This window comes from Mobula birostris, chromosome 1 (genome assembly GCF_030028105.1).
Source record: "Mobula birostris isolate sMobBir1 chromosome 1, sMobBir1.hap1, whole genome shotgun sequence".
NCBI classification, from domain to species: Eukaryota; Metazoa; Chordata; class Chondrichthyes; order Myliobatiformes; family Myliobatidae; genus Mobula; species Mobula birostris.
Window position 1 is genome coordinate 142,172,579 of NC_092370.1, and position 27,351 is coordinate 142,199,929.

Here is a 27,351-nt window from a genome sequence, read left to right on the forward strand (position 1 = left end):
CAACAGTCAAAGGTTTTGCTGAGGGTCATCCTTGTCAGAGTTTGGTTGCAGGAATAAAATGTCCTTCCTTTTTCTTGATCGTATCAATGAGGAAATCAATAAATTTGCTGGATGGTGCACAAGCAACTATCTGGGCCTAAACCCCAGTTTAACTAAGGAAATGGTGGTGGACTTTAGAAAACAACAGTACACTGTCCCGACCCTGGAAATAAGTGGCCAGTGGATAGAGTGTGCAGAAGAATACAAGTACCTTGGCACAACTATAGATAACAAAATCACCTTGAAGACCAATATTAGGTTGGTACTCTTCAAGTGCCAACAATGGCTATTTTTCCTTAGGAAGATGCAGAGACTTCAGGTCCAGCCATCAATTCTCCAAACATTTTATAAACGCTTTATTGAATCAATATGAGCCTACAACATCACGGCATGGTTTGGACCAATGAGCACCATCAACCTCAGCCCACTCCACAGAATAAGTAGTAAAATCATTGGCCAGGAACGAGAATCACTCAGCAGCATCCATAGGAGATGGACAATAAAGAAGGTCCAACAATTAGTAGAGGACATTACACATACACTTCACACATACTACGCCGTCATTCCATCTGGATGCCGTTACAGGTCCCTGCCCATCAGCACCAGAAGAGCCTTATCCAGTTTTGTGCCTTCCTTCATTTGCCTCCTCAGCACACAATTTTGAATATATAGTGTGCATAGCACCTTTGACAGTCAGTTTTATTATGTGTATTTGTATTTTAAATTAAATGCATTAATTTTTAGTATTTATTATCTATTGTGAGTATTTTATATTGAGTTTAACAATATGTAGTGTGGAGTTGTGTATCTTAAGCTCTGTGAGGTTGTCCTTACCACTGCACAAATGAAGTTCCTCATGGAAAATAAATTAATTGAATTGAATTTCTTGAGTTCCATGAGGTATTGTTCTTCTTAACTATCTATTACAGGAAGTAAATTGTTGTCGTTCTGTCTAATGAAGTTTTTTTGGAAGACAGGAGCAGGAATTGAATACCCCAACATTGTGATGATAAAATAAAGATATTAGTCACTATACTGAAGTAGTAGAGGCTTAATATTTGTATTATAATTATATCATCAACATCATAACTTACGAGAAATTTATTTGAATTTTTTTCCTTTTAACACTCCATTGCAGAGGAAAGGCAATGCTAAAGAATTTGTCCAAAATTATAACCTGCTGTAATTTCTGTTCAATGTTGTCTTTTGAAAAGTTATTTGCTTCAACTAGAATTGAAAAATCAAAACATTATAATTGCACATGTACGTGGTTAACAGGAGCTGGCTCAGGTAGCTAACATTTGTTCTTTGATGGAAGTCGTTGACTGGGTTTGCAATCCATTATAATTTTCATGATAGCATGCAGAGTTTTCTTGGTGAGTTGGATAAAGAGAATATGGAAATAGCATTCTGTGATGTTATCAGTCGGGCTTTAGTCTCCCGCACTGTGTCTCATTTAATAGTATCATCTTGTTAAACTCGTTATATTATGGATCTCCAGCCAATCAGTAATGATACAAGGTATGCAAAGAAAGCCAAATATTCCTTCCATGATGATCTTTAAGAACTTCCACTTTTGAGTAGAAGGAGGATAAAAATAGGGTGTGGAAGATAGATTTGGTGAGAGAGTTTGGTTTTGGAATCTGGATCCTAGATTTGAACCAGACCAAACTCTAGAGATCACCCAGCATCAATCTCCACACTCAGTAGTTCTGAACACAGTAGCACCAACCGTAAAGTATACATACTGGACCAGCTGTAAGTGATACTGAATGATGTAGCCCAGAAAATATCATTGTATTTGGAAATTCCATTTTGCAGTACCACCTCCTGACTAAAACCTAATCCATGACACTAAAAGTATACTGTATAAGATCATGGACTAAGTCTTAATCATTATTAGCATCAGTAATTTATAAACTATTATCATCACTTTTGGATTGCACATGTAGTAGCTATTAAAGACTTTATCATAAGTAGTTGGTTAAGAAAGAGTTGCTTTGCACCATTTTAATATTGCCTACCAATATAGAACCACAACCAGTAGGGGATAAAGTGTGCATTGCTGAGGTGTTGCTACGGACATCGGGCATTCGACTATGCAATCAATTTGAATTCACATCTGCCAATAATGAAGAAACAAATATCATTTGGGCCGGCTGGTGGCGCAACGACATCAGTGCCGGACTCTGGAACGGAGGTTCCCAGGTTCGAAACTAGTCGGGTCCGCCCCCTGAGTACGCTGTCCATCCGTGCCGGATTGAGTGTCAAGATCGCAACTCGACCTCGTAAAATAAAGAGAAAATACTGCAAAATGTCTGTGTGAGGAGTGGCGCACCACACAGTCTCTCTCTCGCTCCGCGCCTTGTAAAGACCATGAAAAAGACATCATCACGGACGCACGCACAGACACACAGACGCACACGCACAGACGCGCACACACGCACACGCAAACGCACGCGCACAGACTCGCACGCACGCAGACACGCCGAAATAAAGAAACAAATATCAGTCTTTGCAATGAAACAGATAATATAGTAAGTATTCACCAGGAAAGATTTCATATGTGGAAAGAAAATCAAGAGTTTATGTTTCAGATTCATGACCTTTCTTCAGAAATGATGAAGGCATATTGACCTGGAGCCGTTAATCATTTTCTCTCTCCACAATTACCACTTACAGAGTACTTACAGCAATTTTTGCTATGTTTCAGTTTACCATAAGCTATTCATGCAGTATGGATTTCCTTAAGGCAGATTTTGTTAACCTTGTGACTGATAACGATAATGATCGTGAAAAACACCTGAACCATGTGATGAATGCTGTAATTTGATAAAAGTACACCACACAATACTGAACTTGTGAAGTTTATGATGTTGAAACATCTTCATTCTGTTTGTCTTCATATAACTTAAAGGGTGAAAATTTCATCAGTCATAAAAATATACTTTGTTTTGAATAAATTTTGCTTCTAATAGATATCTGTAACATTATTCACATCAGCAATGGGAAATTATGTTTTTATTCATGTTTTAAGTTAGCTTGATTATAAAATTACATTAATTCAACATTTTTTAGTAAAGTGAATGAGCAACATTGATCTAAAACAGTAAATAAGCAATGTTAATTGCAGATTGTTTTGTTTCATAAGTGGAATCAAAAGGAAGAGGAGTCCTTTTCAGCTTACATGGCTGAATTGAAGAAATTGTCTAAGCATTGTTAGTTCAGTGATGTGCTTAAGGATACTTTGAGAGATCATTTAGCTTGTGAAATCTTACAAAAAGAGCGTCAAAAATGGCTTCAAACTGAAGCATAGTTCACATTTAAAAGAGCAGTTGAACTCGCTGTTTCAATGGAAAACTCAGACAGAGACACAAATGAGTTGCAGTCAGCTTCTCAGAGAATATGAGAAACTAAGGAGGTGATAGATAGGAGCTGCAGGTAGTTAGTCTTCCCTAAATTGCAGGGAGCAGGTACCTGGGTGACTGTCAGGAGGACATAAATTTTACAATTATTTCAGATCTTTTTGTAAGTGATTCCCTTAACTCAGTTCTGTCTATCATGTAATTGAAGTATATATGACCAAAGCTATTTTAATCTTCATTTGTGATTGTCCTTTCAATAAACTGTCTGACTGGCATAGTGGGGAAAAACCCAATGGCCCTAAGAATGACACTTGAAAGCCATTTTCTGGAATGCCAGCATGGTCCAGACCAGGTTCAGTGCTTGGTTGAATTTACTGACTCTCTCTGATAGCCACTGAAACCTCGTGCCTCCCCACCTCTTATCCTGAATTTAAATATTTTAAAATTATATACTCAGTGGTCACTTTATTAGGTACACCTGCGCATCTGCTTGTTAATGCAAACATCTAATCAGTCAATCTTGTGGCAACAACTCAATGCATAAAAGCATGCAGACATGGTCAAGAGGTTCAGTTGTTGTTCAGAACAAACATCAGAATGGGGAAAAAATAGTGATTTAAGTAATTTTGATTATAGAATAGCTATTCATGCCAGATGGGGTGGTTTGAGTATCTCAAAAACTGCTGATCTCCTGGGATTTTTTGGACACAGTCTCTAGAGTTCACAGAAAATGGTGTGAATATTAAAAAAAAAATCCAGTGAGCGGCAGTTCTGTGGCTGAAAATGCCTTGTGAATGAGAGTGGTCAAAGGAGAATGGCCAGACTGGTTCAAGCTGAGAGGAAGGTGACAGTAACTCAAGTAACCACATGTTACAACAGTGGTGTGCAGAAGAGCACCTCTGAACACGCAACACATTGAACTTTGAAGTAGATGGGCTGCAATAGGAGAAGACCGCAAACATTCCTTCAGTGGCCACTTTAATAGCTACAGGAGATACCTTATATGGTGGCCACTTAGTGTATTTTACATTCTCAAACATTAAAAAGACACTCACTTAAAACATTTAGACATGTAAAGATGTCTATTAACAGTTCTCTGCTAGCCATTTCTTTCCAGTGATTTTATTGCCACTGTTAGTTTACCCAACACTGCTCAATGGAGAGATCTTACAGCCCGAGAGCTGGGAATCCGATTGACATTTGTACTATTGTATGGGACTACATGAAAATCTACTAGCCCTCCCATTTCTCATCTCATTTATACTATTGTATGGGACTACATGGAAATCTACTAGCCCTCCTGTCTCTCACCTCCCTGCCGACTCTCTCTTCCCTCCCTGCCAACTCTCTCCTTCCCAAGTTTCCCCTCCCTCCCTTGCAGAAAAACAATCAATAGCACTGGAGGGATATGCCACTATTAGCTGCAGTCTACCGTCTCGAGCTAAATTAATTTTCCTCATCTCTGTCTAAATTTTTCCTCATCATTGTCCTATTCTAAGGCTGTGCCCCTGGTCCTAGATTCCCCCACTCTGTGAAACATCCTCTCCACAGCCACTCTACTTAGGCCTTTCAATATTCAATAGGTTTCAATGAGACCTCCTCTCATTCTTCTAGTTTCCAATGAATACAGGCTCAGAGCCGTCAAACGCTCCTCATACATTGACGCTTTCATTCCTGAAATCATTCTCGTGAATGTCCTCTGGATCCTCTCCAATGCCAGCATATTCTTGCTTAGATAAGGGGCTCAAAAGGACTCACAAAACTCCAAGTATGGTCTGATCATTGCCATATATAACTGGTAGGGGACTTCATAAGGTAGTTAAGAGTCATCTACGTGGACTTAGTGGCTACTTTACTAGGTACCTCCTGTATCTAAAATAAAGTGACCACTGAGTGTATATTCGTAGTCTTCCACTGCTGTAGCCCATCCACTTCAGGGCCTGACGTGTTGCACATTCAGAAATGCCCTTCTGCACACCACCGCTGTAACACATGGTTGCTTGAGCAGAGTAGAAGGAATGTGTGGCTCAGAAAGGGTAGTGTTTGTGGGTATCATTTTTAGAGGCGCCCTTTATGTCTGCTGCAAGTTTCCTGTAAAAGCATTGAAATCTATTTAATCAAGTGTTCTCAATTCACTGCAACAGATTGATACAATTGAGTCAGTTCCTATGCAATTAATATTCAACAATATGATTTGGAATTGGGATCACGTTTGAATCTAAACAGATAAGGACTGCAAATGAAGGACATTAATGAATCAGTTGGGTTTTTACTGAAGTTTCATCATCACTTTCATTGGTGTTCCTGTGGGATTCAGTCATTCTTGTTCCAGAATCAAAATGCTGGTTGATCATTTGAATTTGTCCATCTATGCAGAGAAAACAAACGTCCTTGGCTATATTAGGGGAAGTCAAAGCTTAGTTTGTTCATTTTGGCGTACTATAAAAATTGACAAACAAAAGGAAGGAAGAGGGTTGTACTAATAAAATACCCCTCAGATAGCTCTGAATGCTTTATAATAAATGAAATATTTCAAAGTATAGAGAAGAGATAGGCAATCTACGGCCCGTGGGCCAGATCCGGCCCGCAAAGGTATTTTGACCAGCCCACGAGCAAACATTGGGATACTATGCTTATCCGGCCCGCGAGCGATTTTTCCTTATTCTGAGTGTTTCACATGACCGCACTGATGGACATGCATGGCGTCTTGTTACACTGGCCCCAGGTTCCGTTTTGTTCCAAACCAAACACTGGTATATATGAATGACAGGAAGGCAGACTACCTTATTAATACGTATTAGATACTCTCCGTGCACGTGCAGGTTTTCAGATGGGATCGTTCAAATTGTAAACAGAAACAGCGTCACAGTGTTTTAACAAGAAATCCATGCTAAATATACAGATATTTACATGTGCTATGATGCTTGTTGAATAACTCGCATTTCAAAATGAAATCAAAGAAAAAAATTCCAATGGCAATAAATGCAAAATGCAGGAAGGTAGACTCTGAATGCCGAAATTTCCAAGACACTTGGACACTAGATTACTTCTTCATCGAGTAAGCTGGGAAACCAGTTTGCCTCATTTGCCTAGAAAATGTTGCTTTGAAGAAGGTGGCAAATATCAGGCGATATTACGAGACCCGCCATAGTGGAAATTTTAACAAGTTTACTGGGCAAGCAAGGAAAGATGAAGTTAAGCGAATGAAGACTAGTTTTGGAAAACAAATATCATTTTTTGCCAAGAAAAGCAGTAAAACTGAAGGAAATTCCCATGCCAGCTACGAAGTCTCAAAACGTATTGCAGAAAAGATGAAGTCTTTTACAGATGGAGAGTTTGTCAAAGAATGTTTACTGGCAGTGGTGGATATTGTTTGTCCTGAAAAGAAATCTTTATTTGCATCTATCAGCCTGTCAGCAAGAATGATCACTCGGCGAGTTGAAGAAATGTCAGCAGATGTTAAAAGTTGTTTAAGGGGAAGTATCCTAACTTAGTGGACCATGCAAAAAAGATGGCATCATTGTTTGGCAGCACTTATCTGTATGAGCACTCCAAGAACCATTTGAGAACAAGATTGACTGATGCCCATCTGGATAATGTCTTGCTCTTGGCATCAACAAGTCTGACACCCAATATTGGGAAGCTTTCAAGCAACAAACAGCATCAAGTTTCACAGTGATTTATCAACTGTTTGCATCAAAATTTTCTTTTTTATTATACTTAATTTACCACCATTCAATGCATCACGTTCATACGTTTTATGTTTAAAGATTCTTTGTGTCCTTGTAATAGATTCAGAAAATGCCTTGATTGAAATAAATTGCAACTAAACTGAGTACTTTGATTACTAATTGGCACCTTGATTAAGCACAAATGATTTTCTAGCATGCGTTATTCATTAATTTGAGGCAAAACATAACTAGGTGTATTTAAATGGATAATTCTCATATTTCAAGTTTCTTATGGCATTTATCTGGCCCACTATCCACTCATTAATACGCGATCCGGCCCACAGAGGCAAAAAAGCTGCCGACCCCTGGTATAGAGAGTGTTATAACAGCCAATTTGCATGCAGAAAGCTCCTTCAACCAAGAGCATGATAATGATAATGTTCTTGCAAAGTTAAATTTTGAAAGAAGACACACACAAAATGCTGGTGGAACGCAGGAAGAAGTACAGTCAATGTTTCAGGTCGAGACCCTTCGTCAGGACTAACGGAAAAAAGAGATAGTAAGAGATTTGAAAGTGGGAGGGGGAGTGGGAGACCCGAAATGATAGGAGAAGACAGGAGGGGGAGGATGAAGCCATGAGCTGGGAAGTTGATTGGCAAAAGGGACACAAGGCTGGAGAAAGGAGTATCATGGGTCGGAAGGCCTGGGAAGAAACAAAGGGGGAAGGGAGCACAAGAGAAAGATGGAGAACAGACAAGGAGTTATTGTGAGAGGGAAAGAGAGAAAATATATAAATAAATAATAAATTAGGGATGGGGTAAGAAGGGGAGGAGAGGCATTAACAGAAGTTAGAGAAATCAATGTTCACACAATGCAGCTTCTCCTCAACATTGGACTCGATTTTAGTGTTTAAATTTCTATGTTGGTCTTAAATCTATTACCATCTAAGCAATATGAGCAGTAAAGGTTTATCAACTACCGACATAGGAACAGATTGGGCTATTCGGCCCATTAGGTCTGCTCCACCATTAATATCCCTCTCAACCCCACTCTCCTGCCTTCTGCCCTGTAACCTTTGATGCTCTTCCAAATCAAGGACCTTTCAACCTCCACATTAAATGTACCCAGTAACTTGGCCTCCGCAGTTGACGACAGCAATTCCGCAGATTCATCTCCCTCTGATTAAGGATAGCTTAGCCAGATATTCTTATGTGGCTGTAAATCCAAGTGTGTTATTTCATAGTGAAACTATCCAAAACAGAATTGGGGAAGAGAAATTAGAAAATGCAGGATGCAAATGATTTAGTAAAACGGCCATGATTGTTATGGTGTGCTTCTACCTAGTGCTATCAGAGCACGGGTCTAATCCTGTATATGACGTATTGGATCAATCATTTGAAGATGCTAATAGGCCAGATTGTTAAGCTATCCAGCTTGTCAAGAGTGAAAAAAGTAAGGTGAAAGGAAAAATCTGTACAAAATAAACAGCTTGTCTTTCAGAACACACGGCTGGTCATAGTACAGTAAGCAATGGCAAAATCTGGGAAGATTGTGAGGTAGCTGACATATTTCAGAATGAAGTTTAATGTCACCAACAAATGTCATGAAATTTGTTGTCTTTGTGGCAGTAGTACAATGCAATTCATAATAATAGTAAAAAAAACAGTGAATTACAGTAAATAGTGCAAAAATAGAAATAAAAAAGTAGTGAGGTAGTGTTTCTGGGTTCAATGTCCATTCAGAAATCAAATGGCAGAGGGAAGGATGCTATTCCTGATTCATTGAGTGTGCGCCTTCAGGCTTCTGTACCTCTGTCCTGATGGTAGAAATGAGAACAAGGCATGTCCTGGGTCATGGGGTCCTTCATGATGAATGCTGCCTTTTTGAGACACCGCTCCTTGAAGATATCCTGGATACTATGGAGGCTGGTGCCCATGATGGAGCTGATTGAGTTTACAACTCTCTGTAGCTTATCTCGATCCTGAGTAGTAGCCCACTCTCATAATGCAACGTGTTAAACTGCTCTCCACAGAATTTGGAGCTTGAAGAAATTTTGTATGTCACCAAAGACATATTTTTTTTATATAACTGGCTTCTTGATTATTTCCTGTTGATTCATTTGAGTTGAGATAATACTATTGAAATAGTTTGATGAAAATTAAGTTGCATCAGGCATAATAATTTGATCTAGATAGTGAATTTTAGAGAAAAGTCATCAACTCAAACTTGAAATAAATAAAATATATTGAAAAAAAGAGATATATAAGCAGGTAATTCATTTGCCTGAAAACTTTAATTTATATAAGAGAACAGCCATATTGCAAACTCTGAAAGGTAGTATGCTGATGGACATGCTTTTTAAGTTAAAGTGCACTTATTCTAAGCTGGTTCACAGCTGTTTCTCCTTTGCAATTTATGGTGAAGCGTGCCTCATGTGTTATGAAGGGTTTGTTCTGCATAAGTGGTCTGTCCGATCCATAAGCCGTACTTGCATTAATTAAAATCATTGGCAGCAATCAACTCACGAGCACTTGGACAACTCCTCCAGGTACTAATCTGTCATCAGCACAGAGGAAAAGAACATTTTGTGAGCCATAAGTTAAGGTCCCTGTTTAGTTTGAAAGTTTTGCTTTTTTTATAGGAATTCAATAATATGACGGTATAATAAAGCATGCAACTTTTATGACAAAGTGTCATAGTTATTCAAGTAACAAAAAAAATCAGTTTCAATACTGGAAACATCATTGTGTGTCAGGAAGGTAGCTCCTCAAAAGCAATTAAGGACAAGCAACAGATGCTGTAGTCCAGTGACAATTGACACTGGGTGATAATGAGGAGAGTGGAATATAAATGTACTTGATGCACAGATAAATCCTGGTGGTGCAGTAGTGCAGCAGTTAGTGCTACACTTTTTAGCACTAGCTATAAGGTCAGGGTTCGATTCCCGCTGCTGTCTGTAAGGAGTTTGTACATTGTCCCTGTAGGTTTCCTCCCACATTCCAGAGATGTACAGTCATGGCTACTGAGTTGTAGACATACTATATCAGCACTGCAAGTGGGTGCCCTGCAAAACCCTGCTGGTTTGATTTGATGTAAACAATGCTTTTCACTTCATGTTTTGATGAACATATGACAAATAAAGCTAATCTTTAGATAGACTTGGTGCTATATCTATCTTACTTCCCTGTCCTGCACACATGCTGCTCCTCCAGTGTCTAAGCAAACCTGGTGGATACTTGCTTTGTTAAAGGGGAGATTAGAAGTGTATTTGAGGATTAATATTAAGACCTATGGGTCCATATAGCCTGACTTCAGACTTCATTTTGTCATCATGAGTTTTAACATACCAGTGAGTATTGGAAAGGTCAGGTACAGGCCAAATCGAGGCAGCAGGGTCCAGGCCCCTGGGTGTACCGAAGCAACTGAATCCAATCTTTGGACAATGATTTAGGCACTAGACCAGATTGAAAAGGTCAAGGTGCTGTGGCCCAAAATGGAGGATGGACCAGTTCAGCTCGCTGCTCTGCTCGGCAATGAAGGGTCAGTAAGGACTCTGTCCTGGGATGGGGTGCGTGTGTGAGCCTAGAACCTCTTCAGGAGAGTAGCTCCAGGAGTCTCATCACAGTCTGAAAGCTACTTGCAACAGAATAGCTCATAGTCATGATAGCAGCTAAATGGAGTCACAAGAGATTCTGCAGATGCTGGAACTCTTGAGCAATAGATGCAGAATGTTGGAGATCAGGCAGCATCTATGGAGTGAAATGAAAATTGATGTTTTCAGCTAAGACCTTTCATTAGGAACTAACCTGACCTGTTGAAGGGTCTCAGTCTGAAATGCTGACTGTTGATATACCTCCATAGATGTTGTGATGCTCACAATAGCCTCTGTCTGAAGTAGCTGGCAATGAGTTGAACTTAGACATCAGAAGGTACTCAGTATATGTCTCTGAGTTCTGCCTGTAGTTCAGAGGAGTTGTGACCTCTGCTGCTGATCAATGCCCAACTTTTAGTGCCATGAGGATTAATGATTTGCCAGACACTTTCCTATGCTGGAAAGAATGAGCTTTAGACTTTGTTAGTTTGAAGCTGGACTCCATTATGCTCCTTGACATGTATGTAGGTTTTCAGGCAGATCAAGATGTCCAAGTATTCATTGATCCCCTTGAGCAGATCTGATAAGTAACCTCAGCTTCCAGGGAGCTGTCACTTGACCTCCCCTTTCCCTCACACTTGTACAGTCCAGACTGATATTGTGATGTTGTGCCTTCTTCTTCATCTCACTCTAACACCTCTCATTCCTAGTCCAATTGGGTGGTCTTTTTCAAGTATCCAAATAAGAAATGCATGAAGTTATGGCCACGGTGTTTGAATTCTGTAAAGTCCAAAGCAATGGTGCCTGATGTAGAATATGGAACATAGAAAAGTAAAGTACAAGAAAGGATAGGCTCCTGGAAAACATCATGATCAATGTTGGAGCTGGACTCCTCCTGGTTGCTGGCAGTTCATATAGGCTTCCAAGCCTGACTAGTGCCACACCAAACAATTTGTGCACATACATCACGTGTAGACATTCTCATTTCGTGCGGAGTATATGTACTGTATGACCATCTCTATTTTTTCCATTCCCTATTCTGGCTCCCCTCTTAACTCCTCTCTTCTCATCACCTTCTTATCACCTCCCTCTGGTACTCCTCCTCCTTCCTTTTCTCCCATGGTCCAATCTCCTTTCTTATCAGATTCATTCTTCTTCAGAACTTTACCTCTTCTATTTATCACCTCCCAGCTTCTCACTTCATCCATCTCCCACATCCACCCACTTTGCTTCATCAATCACCTACCAGCTGGTACTCCTCCCCTCCTCCAACCTTCTTATTCTGGTTACTTCTCTCTCCTAATCTTAGTCCAGATGCAGGGCCTCAATCTGAAACGTCAAGTAAGTCTCAGCCTCCACAGATGCTACTTGACCTCCTGCACACACAAAATACTTTGCAGATGCTGGGGTCAAAGCAACATACACAACACGCTGGAGGAACTCAGCAGGACGGGCAGCATCCGTGGAAACGAACAGTCAACATTTCGGGCCGGAACCCTTCGTCAGGACTGAAGAGGGAGGGGGCAGAGGCCCTATAAAGAAGGTGGGGGGAGGGTGGGAAGGAGAAGGCTGGTAGGTTCCAGGTGAAAAACCAGTAAGGGGAAAGATAAAGGGGTGGGGGAGGGGAAGCAGGGAGGTGATAGGCAGGCAAGGTGAAGAAAGAATAGGGGAAAACACAATGGGCAGTAGAAGGAGGCGGAACCATGAGGGAGGTGATAGGCAGCTGGGGGAGGGGGCAGAATGAAACTGGGATGGAGGAAGGGAGGGGGAGGGAATTACCAGAAGTTGGAGAATTCAATTTTCATAGCAAGGGGCTAGAGACTACCCAGACGGTATATGAGGTGTTGCTCCTCCAACCTGAGTTTGGCCTCATCATGTATGGACATATCCGAATGGGAGTGTGAAGCAGAGTTCAAGTGGGTTGCAACTGGGAGATCCTGTCTGTTCTGATGGAGGGAGCGGAGGTGCTCGACAAAGCGGTCCCCCAATCTGCGTCAGGTTTCAACGATGTAGAGAAGGCCGCACCGGGAACACCAGATGCAATAGATAACCCCAACAGACTCACAGGTGAAGTGTTGCCTCACCTGGACTGTTTGGGGCCCTGAATGGTGGCAAGAGAGGAGGTGTAAGGACAGGTGTAGCACTTACGCTTACAGGGATAAGTGCCGGGTGGGGGAGATCCGTGGGGAGGGACATGTGGACCAGGGAATCATGGAGGGAACGATCCCTGCGGAAAGCGGAGAGGGGTAGAGAGGGAAAGATGCGCTTAGTGGTGGGGTCCTGTTGAAGGTGGCAGAAGTTGTGGAGGATAATGTGCTGGATCCGGAGGCTGGTGGGGTGGTAGGTGAGGACAAGGGGAACTCTGTCCCTGTTATGGTGACGGGAGGATGGGGCGAGGGCCAAAGTGCGGGAAATGGAGGAGATGCAGGTGAGGGTATCAAATGATGACAGCAGAAGGGAAACCGTGATCCTTAAAGAAAGAGGACATTTGAGATGTCCTGGAACGGAAAGCCTCATCCTGGGAGCAGATGCGGCGGAAACAGAGGAACTGGGAATAGGGAATGGCATTTTTGCATGTGGTAGGGTGGGAAGAGGTATAGTCGATGTAGTTATGAGAGTCAGTGGACTTATAAAAGATGTCAATGGACAGTCTGTCTCCAGAGATGGAGACCGAGAGATCGAGAAAGAGGAGAGAAGTGTCCAAGATGGCCCATGTGAATTTAAGGGCTGGATGGAAGTTTGAAGTAAAGTCGATGAAATTGACGAGCTCAGCATGGGTGCAGGAAGCAGCACCAATGTAGTCATCAGTGTACCGAAGGAAAAGTTGGGGAGCAGTACCAGAATAGGTTTGGAGTACAGACTGTTCCACATAACAAACCAAGAGGCAGGCATAGCTAGGGCCGATGCGAGTGCCCATAGCTACACCCTTGGTCTGAAGAAAGTGGGAAGAGCCAAAAGAAAAGTTATTAAGTGTGAGTACCAGCTCCGCCAACCAGAGGAGGGTGGTGGTGGTGGGGAACTGGTGAGGTCTATTGTCCAGAAGGTAATGGAGGGCTTTGAGGCCTTCTTGATGGGGAATGGAGGTGTATAAGGATTGGATATCCATAGTGAAAATGAAGCGGTCGGGACTGGGGAACTGGAAGTTATTGAAGAGGTGGAGGGCATGGGATGTATTCTGGATGTACGTGGGGAGGGACTGAACTGTGGGTGACAAAATAGAGTCCAGGTAGGCAGATACAAGTTCAGTGGGGCAGGAGCAGGCAGAAACTATGGGTCTACTGGGACAGTCAGGCTTGTAGATCTTGGGGAGGAGGTAAAACCAAGCTGTGTGGGGTGTGGGAATTATGACTTTTGTGGCTGAGGATGGAAGGTCTTCGGAGTTGATAAGCGCGGTGATGGTACGGGAGACAATGGTTTAATATTTTTTGGTGGGGTCCTATTCCATGGGTAAGTAAGAGGAGATGTCAGAGAACTGCCGTTTGGCCTCAGTGAGGTAGAGGTCCGTCCGCTAGACTACTACGGCAGCACCTTTGTCTGCGGGTTTGATGGTGAGGTAGGGATTAGTGCGGAGAGAGTGGAGGGCAGTGAATTCAGAGGGAGTGAGGTTGGAACAGGAGAGAGGAGTGGTGAAGTTGAGATGTTTGATGTCTCGGAGACAGTTGGAGATGAAAAGATCAAGTACAGATCAGTGTTCAATTCTTGCCATTGTCCGTACAGAGTTTGCAGAATGTCTAAAGAAAGAGATGTACTGATTTGGGTGACAACTGGGATACAGGGCATAGTAATTAGATATGGCATGTGTCTGTAGGTTATGATAAATAATATCTTTTGCAAGATATTCATAGTGGCCCATTCATCAGTAGCTGTTTATTAGTAACGTAGGTGGAGATTTATTTTGAGCATATAGCATCAACAATGATCTTTAATATGATCTACAAGAGTCACTGTATGTGTTTTCTCCAAATGCTCCTATTTCCTCCCACATTCCAAAGATGTAAGCGTTAGGGATAATAAGTTGTGGGCATGTTATGTTGGTGCCGGAAGTGTGGCAACACTTATGGACTGATCCAGCACAACTCTGATGCAAGCAATGCATTTCACTCTATGTTTCAGTGTACAAGAGACAAATAAAGGTAATCTTAAATCTTTTTCAAAGATTCAAGATTCAAAGTAAATTTATTATCAAAGTATGTATACAACCCTGAGATTTGTCTTCCCACAGACAGCCATGAAACAGAGAAAGCCATGAATTCCATTCAAAGAAAAACATCAACGGCCAAAAAGCAAACAGTTGTGCAAACAGCTGAAAAAGCAAGCATAAAAAACAAAATGGAAGGAGTCCAGGCATATTCCATTCAGCTCAGTTCAGTTCAATCTAGTACTTTGTTGTTCATTATCTGCAGGCTGCCCCAATCAAAAATGCCCAAAATAGCAACTAGAAACCAGAAGCACATCATAACATGAACTGCAGAGTCCAATCCACAAACTGCATCGATTAAACCTTGCCTAAGAACCAGGATTCTTCACTTTCCTTGATGTCTTAAATCATAAACCAGTAGAGCTTCACTTCCACTCTGTGTCATGGGCTGTAACAATAGAGGGAGGTCCACAAAGCAATATGTGAGAGAAATGTGATGTGTTCATGAGATTTCCAGGCTACTAAAATATGGCCATCACATGACTGAAAACTGTCTCCCACCTGAGATGCACCACTTAATCCATCTTCAGCTTCCTTAAAATAGTCCATTCTTATAGCCCACCCCACCCCCAATCTTGGCATCGTTCTTCTCTTTTGCCTTCTCTTGCTTAATCATATACTCCCTATTAGCATTCAAGTCTGAGACCAAGTTACAAGAGGTCCAGGTACAATCTCCAGAAAGCTGAAGATGCAAGTGAACCAATGAAGGATACTCAACAGTTGTGGCAGGGCTTGAATGCTCTCATCCCTTATAACATAAAATCAGGTGACATAGGTGACAACAGGACTTTGCTTCCAGATTAGCTCAATGCCTTCTATGCTCGCTTTGACCATCAAAGCATGGAAGATCCTTCTCAAACTTCCACAGCACCGATAATCCTGCGATTTCAGTCTTTGAGGCTGACGTAGCAGCATCCTTCAGGACGGTGAACCTACAAAAAATACCTGGCCTGGGGTGCCTGGTGAAGTAATAAAGACCTGTGCTGATCGACTGGCTGAAGTGTTCACTGAGCTTTATCCTCTCACTTCGGCAGTGTGTAATACCCATCTGCTTCAAGTATACTTTACTTATATCAGTGCCTAAGAAGAACATGGTAAACTGCCTCAATGACTATTATTCAGTAAAGGTGCATACATCAGGATGCTCTTTACCGACTACAGCTCGGAATTCAATACCATCATCCGCTCAAAACCAATCAATAAGTGTCAAGACATTGGCCTCAATACCTACCGGGACATTGGATCCTAGATTTCCTCACTTGCCAGACCCCAGTGGGTTCAGGTTGGCAACAACATCTCCTCCACAGTCTGCATCAGCATAGGTACATCATAAGGCTGCGTGCTTATCTCCTGCTCTACTTGCTGTACACTTATGACTGTGTGGCTAAGCCCAGCTTCAAAGCTATATTCAAGTTTGCTGAAGACACCACAGTGTTAGGCTGAATAAAAGTGGTGACGAGTCAGCATGTAGGAGGGAGATTGAAAATCTGGCTGAGTGGTATCGCGACAACAACCTCTCACTCAATACCAGCAGATCAAGGAGCTGATTATTGACTTCATGAGATGGAAAACAGAGGTCCATGAATTTGTCCTCATCAGAGGATCAGAGTTGGAGAGGGTCAGCAACCTTAAATTCCTCGGTGTAAACATTTCAGAGGGCCTGTCCTGGACACAGCACATTAGTGCAATTACGAAGGAAGCACAGCAACGCCTCTACATTCTTAGGAGTTTGTGAAGATTTGGAATATCATCTAAAACTTTGACAAATTTTTATAGGTGTGTGGTGGAAAATATATTGACTGGTTGCATCACAGCCTGGTATGGAAACACCAATCCCCTTGAATGGAAAATCCTACGAAAAGCAGTGGATACAGCCCAGTCCATCATGTGTCAAGCCCTTCTCACCATTGAGCAATGTGTACACAAAGTACTGTCTCAACAAAGCAGTATCCATCACCTAGGTAATTCTCTCTTCTTGCTGCTGCCATCAGGGAAGGAAGAGTAAGACCCAGGGAGAGGTGAAAGGCAGGTGAGAAGACGTAAGAGGCCAGAGTGGCGAAGAGAAGAAAAGAGGAGGGGAGGGTATTATTTTTTACTAGAAGGTGAAATCGATATTCATGCCATCAGGTAGGAGGTAACCCAGACGGAATATAAGATGTTGGTCTTCCATCCTGAGGATGGCTTCATTGTGGCACAGGAGGAGGCCATACACTGACATTTCAGAATAGGAATGGGAATGAGAATTAAAATGCTTGGCCACAGGGAAGTTCCACTTTTATTGGATAGAGCAGAGGTACTCAATGAAGTGGTTCCCCCAATTTATGACGGGTCTCACCGATGCAGAGGAGAATGCATCAGGAATACTGGACACAATAGACGACCCAGCAGATTTGCTGGTGAAGTGTTGCCTTACCTGCAAGGACTGTTTGGGGCACTGAACAGAGGTGAGAAAGGAGCTCATGGGCAGATGTAGCACTTTGGCTGCTTGCAGGGATAAATGCTGGACGGGGCTAATGGACAAGGGAATCACAGAAAGCGATCCCTACGGAAAGCAGAGATTGGTGGGAGGTAAAAATGTGTTTGGTGGTAGGATCCCTTTGAAGATGGCGGAGTTTGGAGAGCATGATGTGTTGGATCAGAGATTCATGGGAGGCTCACTGTTAAGGCAGCAGGAAGATGGAGTGAGTGTAGATGTTCGGGAAGTGGAAGAGTTGCAGTTGAGGGTAGCATCAATGGTGGAGGAAGGGAAACCTGGTAATCTGAAGGAGGAGGACATCTCTGATAACCTGGAAAAGAAAGTCTCATCCTGAGATCTTCACTCAACTTCACTTATCCCATTATTGAAATGTTCCCACAACAAATGGACTCATTTTCAAGGACTTTTCATCTCATGTTCTTGATATTAATTGCTAATTTATTATTATTATATTATTTTTGTATTTATTGTCTTTTACAGTTTATTGTCTTTTGCACACCGGTTGAACACCCAAGTTGGTGCAGGTATTATTCTATTATGCATTTATTTCAGTATGCCTGCAAAAAAATGACCCTGAGAGTTGCATATGCTGACATATACGTACTTTGATAATAAATTTACTTTGAACTTTGAACATATTTTAGAATTCCCCTCTAACGATTTTCTCATCAATGATATTTGTCCTTCCAAACTTTCTAAATAAAAACACAGCATTAGTTATTCTCCATTCTTCTGCTATCTTGCCATCGGCTGTGAAAAATAAGAAAATCTCTGCAGGGCAACCAGAAATTTCTTCCCTTGGTTCCCAAAATCTCCTAGGATAAACTTGCTCAGGCCCCAGGGATTTATCCACCTGTATGCACCTCAAGAATGCCAATGCCTCTCTTTTCATAATGTTGATAAATTTAAGTTCATTGGTGTTCTCTTTCTTGAACTCTTTAGCTTCCATGACCTTGTATGTCATGACCTGTTAATGATAACAATACCTTATCCTGTGAGGCAAAGAGCCTTCATTGTTGTAAGTTGCTTTTGGCCAGAAACTGGTGTGGATCTGCAATGATGTATCCTTGAAAGTTTTTGTTTAGAATCCCTTTAGTCAAATTACCTCAATAGTGATAACTTTTGGCTCCATTATTCATCGCATACTAATTCATTAATTTGGGTTTGGGGGCACAAAGTTGCTTAGCATATGTCTGAGGTATTGGTGCTAGACCAATATGCGAATGATGTGAAGTAAAATGTCCAGGTTGCTTGGCCTCCAACAATAAGTTACAATTTTATTTTCTTTTTGCATGAGGTGGCATGTGTGCGAAAAGAAAGTTGATTATGTACTGGCATCATTTCAGCTTTGGCTACCTGGGAACCATGTTTCTGGTGTGTACTGTTCAGTGTCATGGAGCCACAATGGAGGGAGGACCATGAAGCGCTCTGTGAGAGAAATGTGATGTGGTCATGAGATATTCAAACTGTTAAATATGGCCATCTACATGAGTGAAAACAGTCTCCTTCCTGTGGTTCACCACATAATCCACGTTTCTCCACAGCATGTTGGTTGTGTTTTCCTCCTCCTCCTGATGTAACACCCGAGGCATTGCTGTGCTCTCTTGTCAATGGTGATGCAGGACATACAATGGATTACAACAAAGTAGAGGGAGTATATAGCAGTGCACCTCTGGATTGGTACAGACTCCAGCATGCATTTCAATGTGGATGACGTTCTCCATTGGTTGTGTTATGGTATTCCTTCCAATGATAGCTCACAGAAATTGAAAGACTACAGAAGACATGCCACACCTGTTGCTTCGGGTTCTACAATCAGATCATTGCCAACAACAAAAGTTGTCTATCCAGGTTGACTGCTGTGGATAAGTAGCTCTTGGAAGAGTTAAAATAAATCGCTGTGTCCCTTTGGAATCTGTGGGGATAAGGTCTTCAAATGTTTGTTCTTCTTTGCCTACTCCTTTAGGGTTCTCAATCTCACCTGCACCACTTGCAGCTTCTGGCCAATTCTTACACATAAGTGTGCATACGAGATCAAAATGGAAACACCCATTCTGAGTAATTTCCAAGTGCAATTTTGACACTTTCAAAGTTAATTCATATTTCAAAGTGTATTTATTATTAAAGTACATAAACACTTAGCAGCCACTTTATTAGATACCTCCATTACCCAATAAAGTGGTCACTGAGTGTATGTTTGTGGTCTTTGGCTACTGTAGCCCATTCACTTCAAGGTTCAATGTGTTGTGTATTCAGAGATGCTCTTCTGCATACCGCTGTTGTAACGCATGGTTATGTGAGTTACTGTTGCCTTCCTGTCGGCTTGAACCCATCTGGCCATTCTCCTCTGACCGATCTCATTAACAAATCATTTTCTCCCACAGAGCTGTTGCTTACTGGATGTTTTTTCGTACCATTCTCTGAAACCTCCAGAGACTGTTGCAGGTGGAAGTCCAAGGATATCAGTTTCTAAGAAAAACCACCCCATCTGGCACCAACAATAGTGAAAGTCACTAAGAGCACATTTTCCCCATTCTGATGCTTGGTCTGAACTGAGCCTAATAAAGTAGCCACTAAGTATATGTCATCTCATATTACCCTGAAATTCATTTTCTTGTGGACATTCACAATAAATACTATAGAATCAATGAAAAACTGCACAAAAAGATGGATAAACAACCAATATGAAAAATACAGCACATTCTGCAAATGCAAACCCAATAAATAAATAAATAAACAAACAAACAAACAAATAAATAATTGAGAACATATATTGTAGAGTCCAAGAAAGTGAGTCAATATGTTGTGAATTCAGTTCAATGTTGGGATGAGTGAAGTTCAGAATCAGAAGCAGGTTTATTATCATTAGCATATATCGTGAAATATGTTAACTTAGCAGCAGCAGACTGACGTGTAGCCCCACGCAGACTGGGAGATCGTTTCGCTGAACACCTATGCTCTGTCTGCCAGAGAAAGCAGGATCTCCCAGTGGCCACACATTTTAATTCCACATCCCATTCCCATTCTGATATGTCTATCCACAGCCTCCTCTACTATAAAGATGAAGCCACACTCAGGTTGGAGAAACAACACCTTATATTCCATCTGGGTAGCCTCCAACCTGATGGCATGAACATTAACTTCTCAAACTTCTGCTAATGCCCCACCTCCTCCACGTACCCCATCCATTATTTATTTACATACACACATTCTTTTTCTCCCTCTGACTCTCTCACTATACCCCTTGCCCATCCTCTGGGCTTTTTTCTCCCCTCCCCCTTTTCTTTCTCCCTAGGCTTCCTGTACCATGATCCTCTTTTATCCCTTTGGCCAATCAACTGTCCAGCTCTTGGCTCCATCCCTCCCCCTCCTGTCTTCTCCTATCATTTTGGATCTCCCTCTCCCCCTCCCACCTTCAAATCTCTTACTAGCTCTTCTTTCAGTTAGTCCTGATGAAGGGTCTCGGCCTGAAACGTCGACTGTACTTCTTCCTAGAGATGCTGCCTGGCCTGCTGCGTTCACCAGCAACTTTGATGTGAGCAGCAGTTCAATGCAATTCATGATAATATAGAAAGAAAAAATAAATAAGTAAATGAATTATGGTAAGTATATATGTATATTAAATAGTTAGATTGAAAATAGTGCAAAACAGAGATAGTGTTTATAAAAAAGTGGAGTAGAATTCACAGGTTCAATGTTCATTTAGGAATCGGGTGGCAGAGGGGAAGAAGCTGTTCCTGAATCGCTGAGTGTGTGCCTTCAGGCGTATGTGTCCCCTTCGTGATGGTAACAATGAGAAGATGTCATATCCTGGGTGCTGGGCATCCTTAATAATGGATGCCATCTTTCTGAGGCACCATTCCATGAAGATGTTTTGGATACTATGGAAGCTAGTACCCTCGTTGGAGCTGACTAATTTTAGAACTTTCTGTAGAGACTTTTGTTCCTGTGCAGTTGCGCCCCCCCCCCCCCATACCAGACAGTGATACAGCCTGTTGGAATGTTCATCAAGGTATATCTATGGAAGATTTTCAGTGTTTTGTTGACAAACCAAGTCTCTTAAAACTCCAAATTAAATATAGCTGTTTTCTTGCCTTCTTTATAGCTGCATCGATATGTTGAGACCAGCTTAGATCCCCAGATATCTTGAAGCTGCTCACTCTCTCCACTTCTGATCCCTCTATGAGGATTGGATTGTGTTCCCTCGTCTTACCCTTGCTGAAGTCCGCAATCTTACTGACGTTGAGTGCAAGGTTGTTGCTGTGACACCATTCATCTAGCTTGTATACCTCACTCCTGTACACCCTCTCATCTCCACCTGAGATTCTACCAACAATGGTTGTATCGTCAGCAAATTTATAGATGGTATTTAAACTATGCCTCGCCACACGGTATAGAGAGAGTAGAGCAGTGGGCTAAGCACACTTCCCTGAGGTGCGCCAACGTTGATCATCAGCGAGGAGGATATGTTATCACCAATCTGCACAGATTGTGCTCTTCCAGTTAGCAAATCGAGGATTCAATTGCAGAAGGAGGTACAGAGGCCCAGGTTCTGTAACTTATCGATCAGGACTGTGCGAATGCTAGTTTTAAATGTCAATGAACAGCACCCTGACATAGGTGTTTGTATTATCCAGGTGACCTAAGGGCAATTGAAGCGCCATTGAGTTTGCATCTGCCATAGACCTATTCTGGTGAAAGGCAAATTGCAGTGGGTCCAGGTCCTTGCTGAGGCAGAAGTTGATTCTAGCCATGACCAACCTCTCAAAGCATTTCATCACTGTAGATGTGAGTGCTACTGGGCAAAAGTCATTAAAACAGCTCACATTACTCATCTTAGGCACTGGTATAGTTGTTGCCTTTTTGAAGCAGATGGGAACTTCCAATCATAGCAGTGAGAGATTGAAAATGTCCTTGAATATTCCCATTAGTCCATTGCCACAAGTTTTCAGAGCCTTATCAGGCACTCTTTCAGGGCCTACCACCTTGCAAGGGTTCACCCTCCTGAAAGACGACCTGACGTTGGCCTCCAAGACAGAGATCACAGGGTCACCAGGGGCAGCAGGGATCTTCACAGCTGTAGTTATATTCTCCCAGACATAGAAGGTGTTGAGCTTATCTGGTAGTGAACCCAGAAGTTATTGATTCTGGTTCAGTAGCCTGAGGGCTGTGGAGTAATAACTGTTCCTGAACCTGCTGGTGGGGGACCTAAGGCTGCTGTACCTCTTTCCCGGTGGCAGTAGTGAGAAGAGAGGTCTTTGATGATGGATTGGATACCGCTTTCTTGTGGTAGTGCTCCTTGTAAACGCGCTCAATACAGTGGAGGCTTTTGCTTGCAATGAGCTGTGGCTGTTCCATTCAAAGGCATTGGTATTTCCATACCAGGACATGATGCAACTAGTCTGTATACACTCCACCATACCTCTATAGAAATTTGTAAAAGTTTCAGGTACAATGCTGAATCTTTGCAAACTTCTGAGGAAGTAGAAGTGCTGACATGCCTTCTTTGTAATAGCTCTTAGAGTACGTGCTGGACCCAGAACAGGTCCTCTGAAGATATTTAAAGCTACTGACCAACAGCAGTGCCTACAGTGTCTTAGGGTAATTTTCACAACTAATGTATCCTTTAGACAGCTCTGCAACAGAACCCAGAATTTTGACTTTATAGTGCATGGACTTTTAAATTATATTGCATTTAAGCAAGCAACGCTACAAGGGCCATCTTGATTAATAGCACACAGTTGTCCTTTAAAATAGTGTCATTGAATGTTTATTGAAAAAGTTGAAAAATAACATTTCATGAGGTTGACATTAATAGATGCTTTTCCAATGTAGAAGGCAAATGAAAAACCAGAGCACATTCTAAACTCTGAAGTGACACTGTCTGACCCAGGAGGGGTCACTTTTCTGTTTCACTATGGGTTAAACTCTTCTTCAACTTACAAACACTATCATAAAACACCCTATTATTGAATATAATCTCAAAGTAATTTTGAGAAAGATGTCATAGATTATATATATAAATACACATATACCAATGTATATATAACACCCTATCAATACTGTAACACATGGCAAAATGTTTTGTTAGCAGTTGCAATGCCATTATTATGAAATCACAAGCAGCATATCCATGAAGTAATATGCTATTTGAAAGTAAACTTCTTTGTTAAAATCAAGTTTATGTACAGTTTATGATATTGAAATCGGAGATAGTTTTTGAATTTTTTTTGTTGTGCTATTCACTTACATCTTGAATGGAATTTTTATAGATTTTTACATATGGATTCAAATCTTGTTTCTGCACCATTTTGCTCAAAATATTTGCTTTCTTTTGATGACAATAATAAAATTAAAGCAAAAGCAAAGTTGTATTTTCTCAGTTAATCCTTAGATGTTGAATTAATTTGAATAAGGGTACCCAAATTGTCAGTTTTAATAGATATGAGAGCGATATTTGTTAATCTTGTGGTGTGCATACTATCTGCTTGAAAGAGAGAAATGGTACGTAATTAATTACAGAATTAGTATTGCAAATTATTTTTATATAAGAGTGTGCTAAAATGAGAATTAAAAATTTCAGAAGAATTGGAAAAATAAGATAACAAATTTGCTTATATGTGTGATTATTTTGTACATGGATTGTTTTGCAAGACTTGGGAAAAAATACATTTCATACCAAAAATACACCTGAATGGCTTTGATGGTCCTTGGTCAGTTTTTTTTTTGTAGATTATATATATTCTATTTATCTTCAAAGTTGATTGAATGTACACATTTGAAGAGTATATTGAATAGTTATTTTTAATGAAATTAATATCATTTTTGGAATTACACTGATGACTTAAAAGTGGAGTTGGATCAATTGCTTAATTCAATTTGCTCTTTAATGTTTCCTCAGGATTTATTAAAAGAGGCTGAGCTTAAATACTGCATCTCAGTTACGGTACAACAGAGCTGTTTTAGATTTCCAACACAAAAATTTGGATTTGATTAAATAAAATTATTACAGTACTAATTTGGTGATGCTTGTTGCTCATTTCAATGGGAAAGTATGTCCAGAGATCCCAAAGTTGCATGTCGAATTTTTTTTTTCATTACAGTATTCCTTTAGATAAAAACAAGGAGTAAATGTGCATAACTAAGACATTGTAGAAAGTAGCACAAATGAGTTGAGAAAATCATCCTTGCCAAACAGGAAACAAAGAAAAGCAATCTGATAAATTAGATCCTTTATCAGAGCTAGACATTAGTTATTCACCTGTATGCCCATGAGAGTTGGAAATGTGTGTATTCAATGCTTTATGTTAAAGCTATTCATAATGTTAGTTCCTTCCAACTATCATTTGGGAACAAGTCTGGAGGTGGGGGTAGAAGGGCAGGTTTTAATGCATAGCTTTGAAAATTTGAGATGATTACCTTAACAATCAAGGTTACTTCAGTTAAATATTTTCCTTGAGCCCTGGGTGCATTGGCTGTATACTGCAAGGAGCATTGTTCCACTTTCATCATCTATGGATGGCAATAGGCCATCACAGCTCCTCACATTTTTGTGGTATTCAATGAGGAATAAGAGATTAGCTGGGAGATTTATGGCAGGGACACATGAGGCAGTGTTTAATTAGTTATCCTTCAGTGCCCATTCTAAATGCTACTTAACTTCTTCAGTTGCATAATGAGAAATTTATTTTTATTTTCCACACTGCTGCTTCAGGCACTTTGTGGCCTGAATCTGGGGAATGGGGTTTAAGTAAGTTTCAGCTACCATACAGCTTCATGAGCTGGACTGAGATGAGAATGAGCCATATCTACAGTAGAGTTTTACCTTTGAAGAGACAAATATTCTAACTTTTCATTTCATTTGAATGTAGTGTACTTGACTACTTCACCCATGGCTTAGAAGTGTTGTCTCATATTACCAATGTTCCACAGTATTTCAAGTGTTGTCTGTCAATGATATTGACTGTCCTTTGTATTTCAGCCTCCTCATACATTATTTGGATTATAAAACAGAACCAGACAACTAATAATTATGGAATGCTACCTATAATATTGAAGGGCCAAAGTGTCTAATTCTAAGGTTATTATTTAAAGTGGATGAAATGTCAATTGCTATGGATTGAGAATTTACTAATGGAGGAAATTTCAACTAAGGTGCACCAGATCCATAAATCAGTGTTTATCTATGCAAAATATAAGCTCACTGGGGACATTTATGCCTACACTGCTTTGCTTTACCTCTTTTGCTGATCAAACAACTTCTAAAGCAAATAGGAATATTAGGATAAATTTAACAATCACTTGGAACTGAGTTTAATAAAATGCTGATTTCTGTCTGCCATAAAATATATGTTGCTGTATATAAACGATGTTGTCTGTGAAGTTGTTGTTGCATATTCAAACTGACCTTCTCACCAGTCTTCTTTGTATTCTTGTTCATTGTCCTCCTTTCACATATTTTATGTTAAAGGATATAAACATCATTATTTCTGATGTGTTTGCCCGAGTTTAGTAACTATTTCTACTACAACAAAATTTGAGGTAAAAGTTTTCATTTGGCTATCTCTCTCTCAAGATTCCCATTTATGAAGAATGCCATATGATTAATAATATTCTCTGTCCTTTTTAGTGATTAGCTGTTCGTAAGTCAAAAAGTCAAAAAAAATGTCCCCATTATTACCATTAAGTCCATCACGTGCTATTCAGTAGCAATGACCCCATGCTACTAAATTTGCTATGTAATTATTGGTGAATATCAGGGGAAAAAAATTGAAACCCAGCAGAATATGGGTATCTGCTATGTTAAAAACTAATGATTCAAACTGAAACCCTGGAAATTTTGGCAGCATCCTGGGCATTTGACCACAACTGGTTTGTTGCCCATTAAATGAGGAAATCATAGGAATTTATTCTCAAATTCAATTAAAAGATTAGACTGCCATGCCATTGAGATTTGGGAGCTGCACTGATTACTCTAAAATTGATTTTATGTCAAGAAATATATTTTTACAACACACATATATACAGTAATTCTTTGCTATTTAATACAGTTGTCTATAATTTCTGTTTCTGTCCTTTCCTGTACCTTCCTCCTGTGCATTTTCTTATATGTTTGATTCTCACAGGGGACGTGGATTACTACTGGCTGGACCATGCATCTTGGCATAGCAGTGAGGCGTCCCCAATGTCTTTGGTGAGACATGTGGAGCCTTAACATTCAGTTTCCTTTTCATTTCACTTCCTTTGTTTTATTTACGCCTTTGCATGTTTCTTTTCTTTTTTTTATCCCATGCCTGTAGGGAACAGTCAAAGGGGAAAAAGAAAAACTAGTGAGCAGGCAGTATTGTCGGACTCTAACGCCTTGTCTGAGAGGCAAAAGAAAATGGTGCGATTTGGCGGCCACTCATTGGAAGAGGACTTGGAATGGGCCGAGCCTCAGATTAAAGACTCTGGGGTAGATACTTGCAGTAGCACAACACTAAATGAAGAACATAGCCATAGCGAGAAGGTACTAAGTCTGTATAGCCTGCATTCTACCTGCTCATTTGGTCTTTGTTTGCTATCTGTCACTCATTGTAAAAGGACAGGGTCTTTCCAGTGGTAAACACACATCTGTGTAAATGCAGATGAAAGAGAAAAAAAAACAACTGCTTGCTTTATTGTTTGCTGTCTGGCAGCAAAATTAAGTACTTTATTTTCAAGATGCATAGGAATGTTCAGTTGCACAGTTGCATGGTAGAAATTTAGAAACATTTTGTGTTGTTCAACAATGATAATATGTTCTTGAAATTTCCCAAATTTGCTAAATAATTGAACATCAGTTTAAAGTGTCCCCTTTAACATAATGAAGATTTTTAAATCAGACTGTGAGGAAAAGTTGGATCTGTTTTGGCACAGAACTGTGTTTTTCTTTTTTCCCTTCCACTTTCATTGTGAACTTTATTTGGTGCAGTGGCATTTTGGTAGGTGTGTATTAGAATCTGTTCTGCTGTCTGCTTGGTACTTGCTTA

At 40.6% G+C, this 27,351-nt stretch overlaps 1 protein-coding gene across 23 annotated transcripts in view; it reads left to right on the forward strand.

Moving 5' to 3' along the window:
• Nucleotides 1–27,351, forward strand: part of rims2a (regulating synaptic membrane exocytosis 2a) — a 1,105,394-nt gene that overhangs the window by 625,502 nt on the left and 452,541 nt on the right. For 14 of the 23 annotated variants that reach the window (XM_072262764.1, XM_072262846.1, XM_072262801.1 and 11 more), the window contains one exon: nucleotides 26,467–26,534. In XM_072262764.1, coding sequence (XP_072118865.1) covers nucleotides 26,467–26,534 — 68 coding nt within the window. Of the gene's footprint in view, nucleotides 1–26,466; nucleotides 26,535–26,640; nucleotides 26,850–27,351 lie in introns of all 23 variants that reach the window. The other 9 variants (XM_072262723.1, XM_072262810.1, XM_072262754.1 and 6 more) reach the window with 1 other exon arrangement.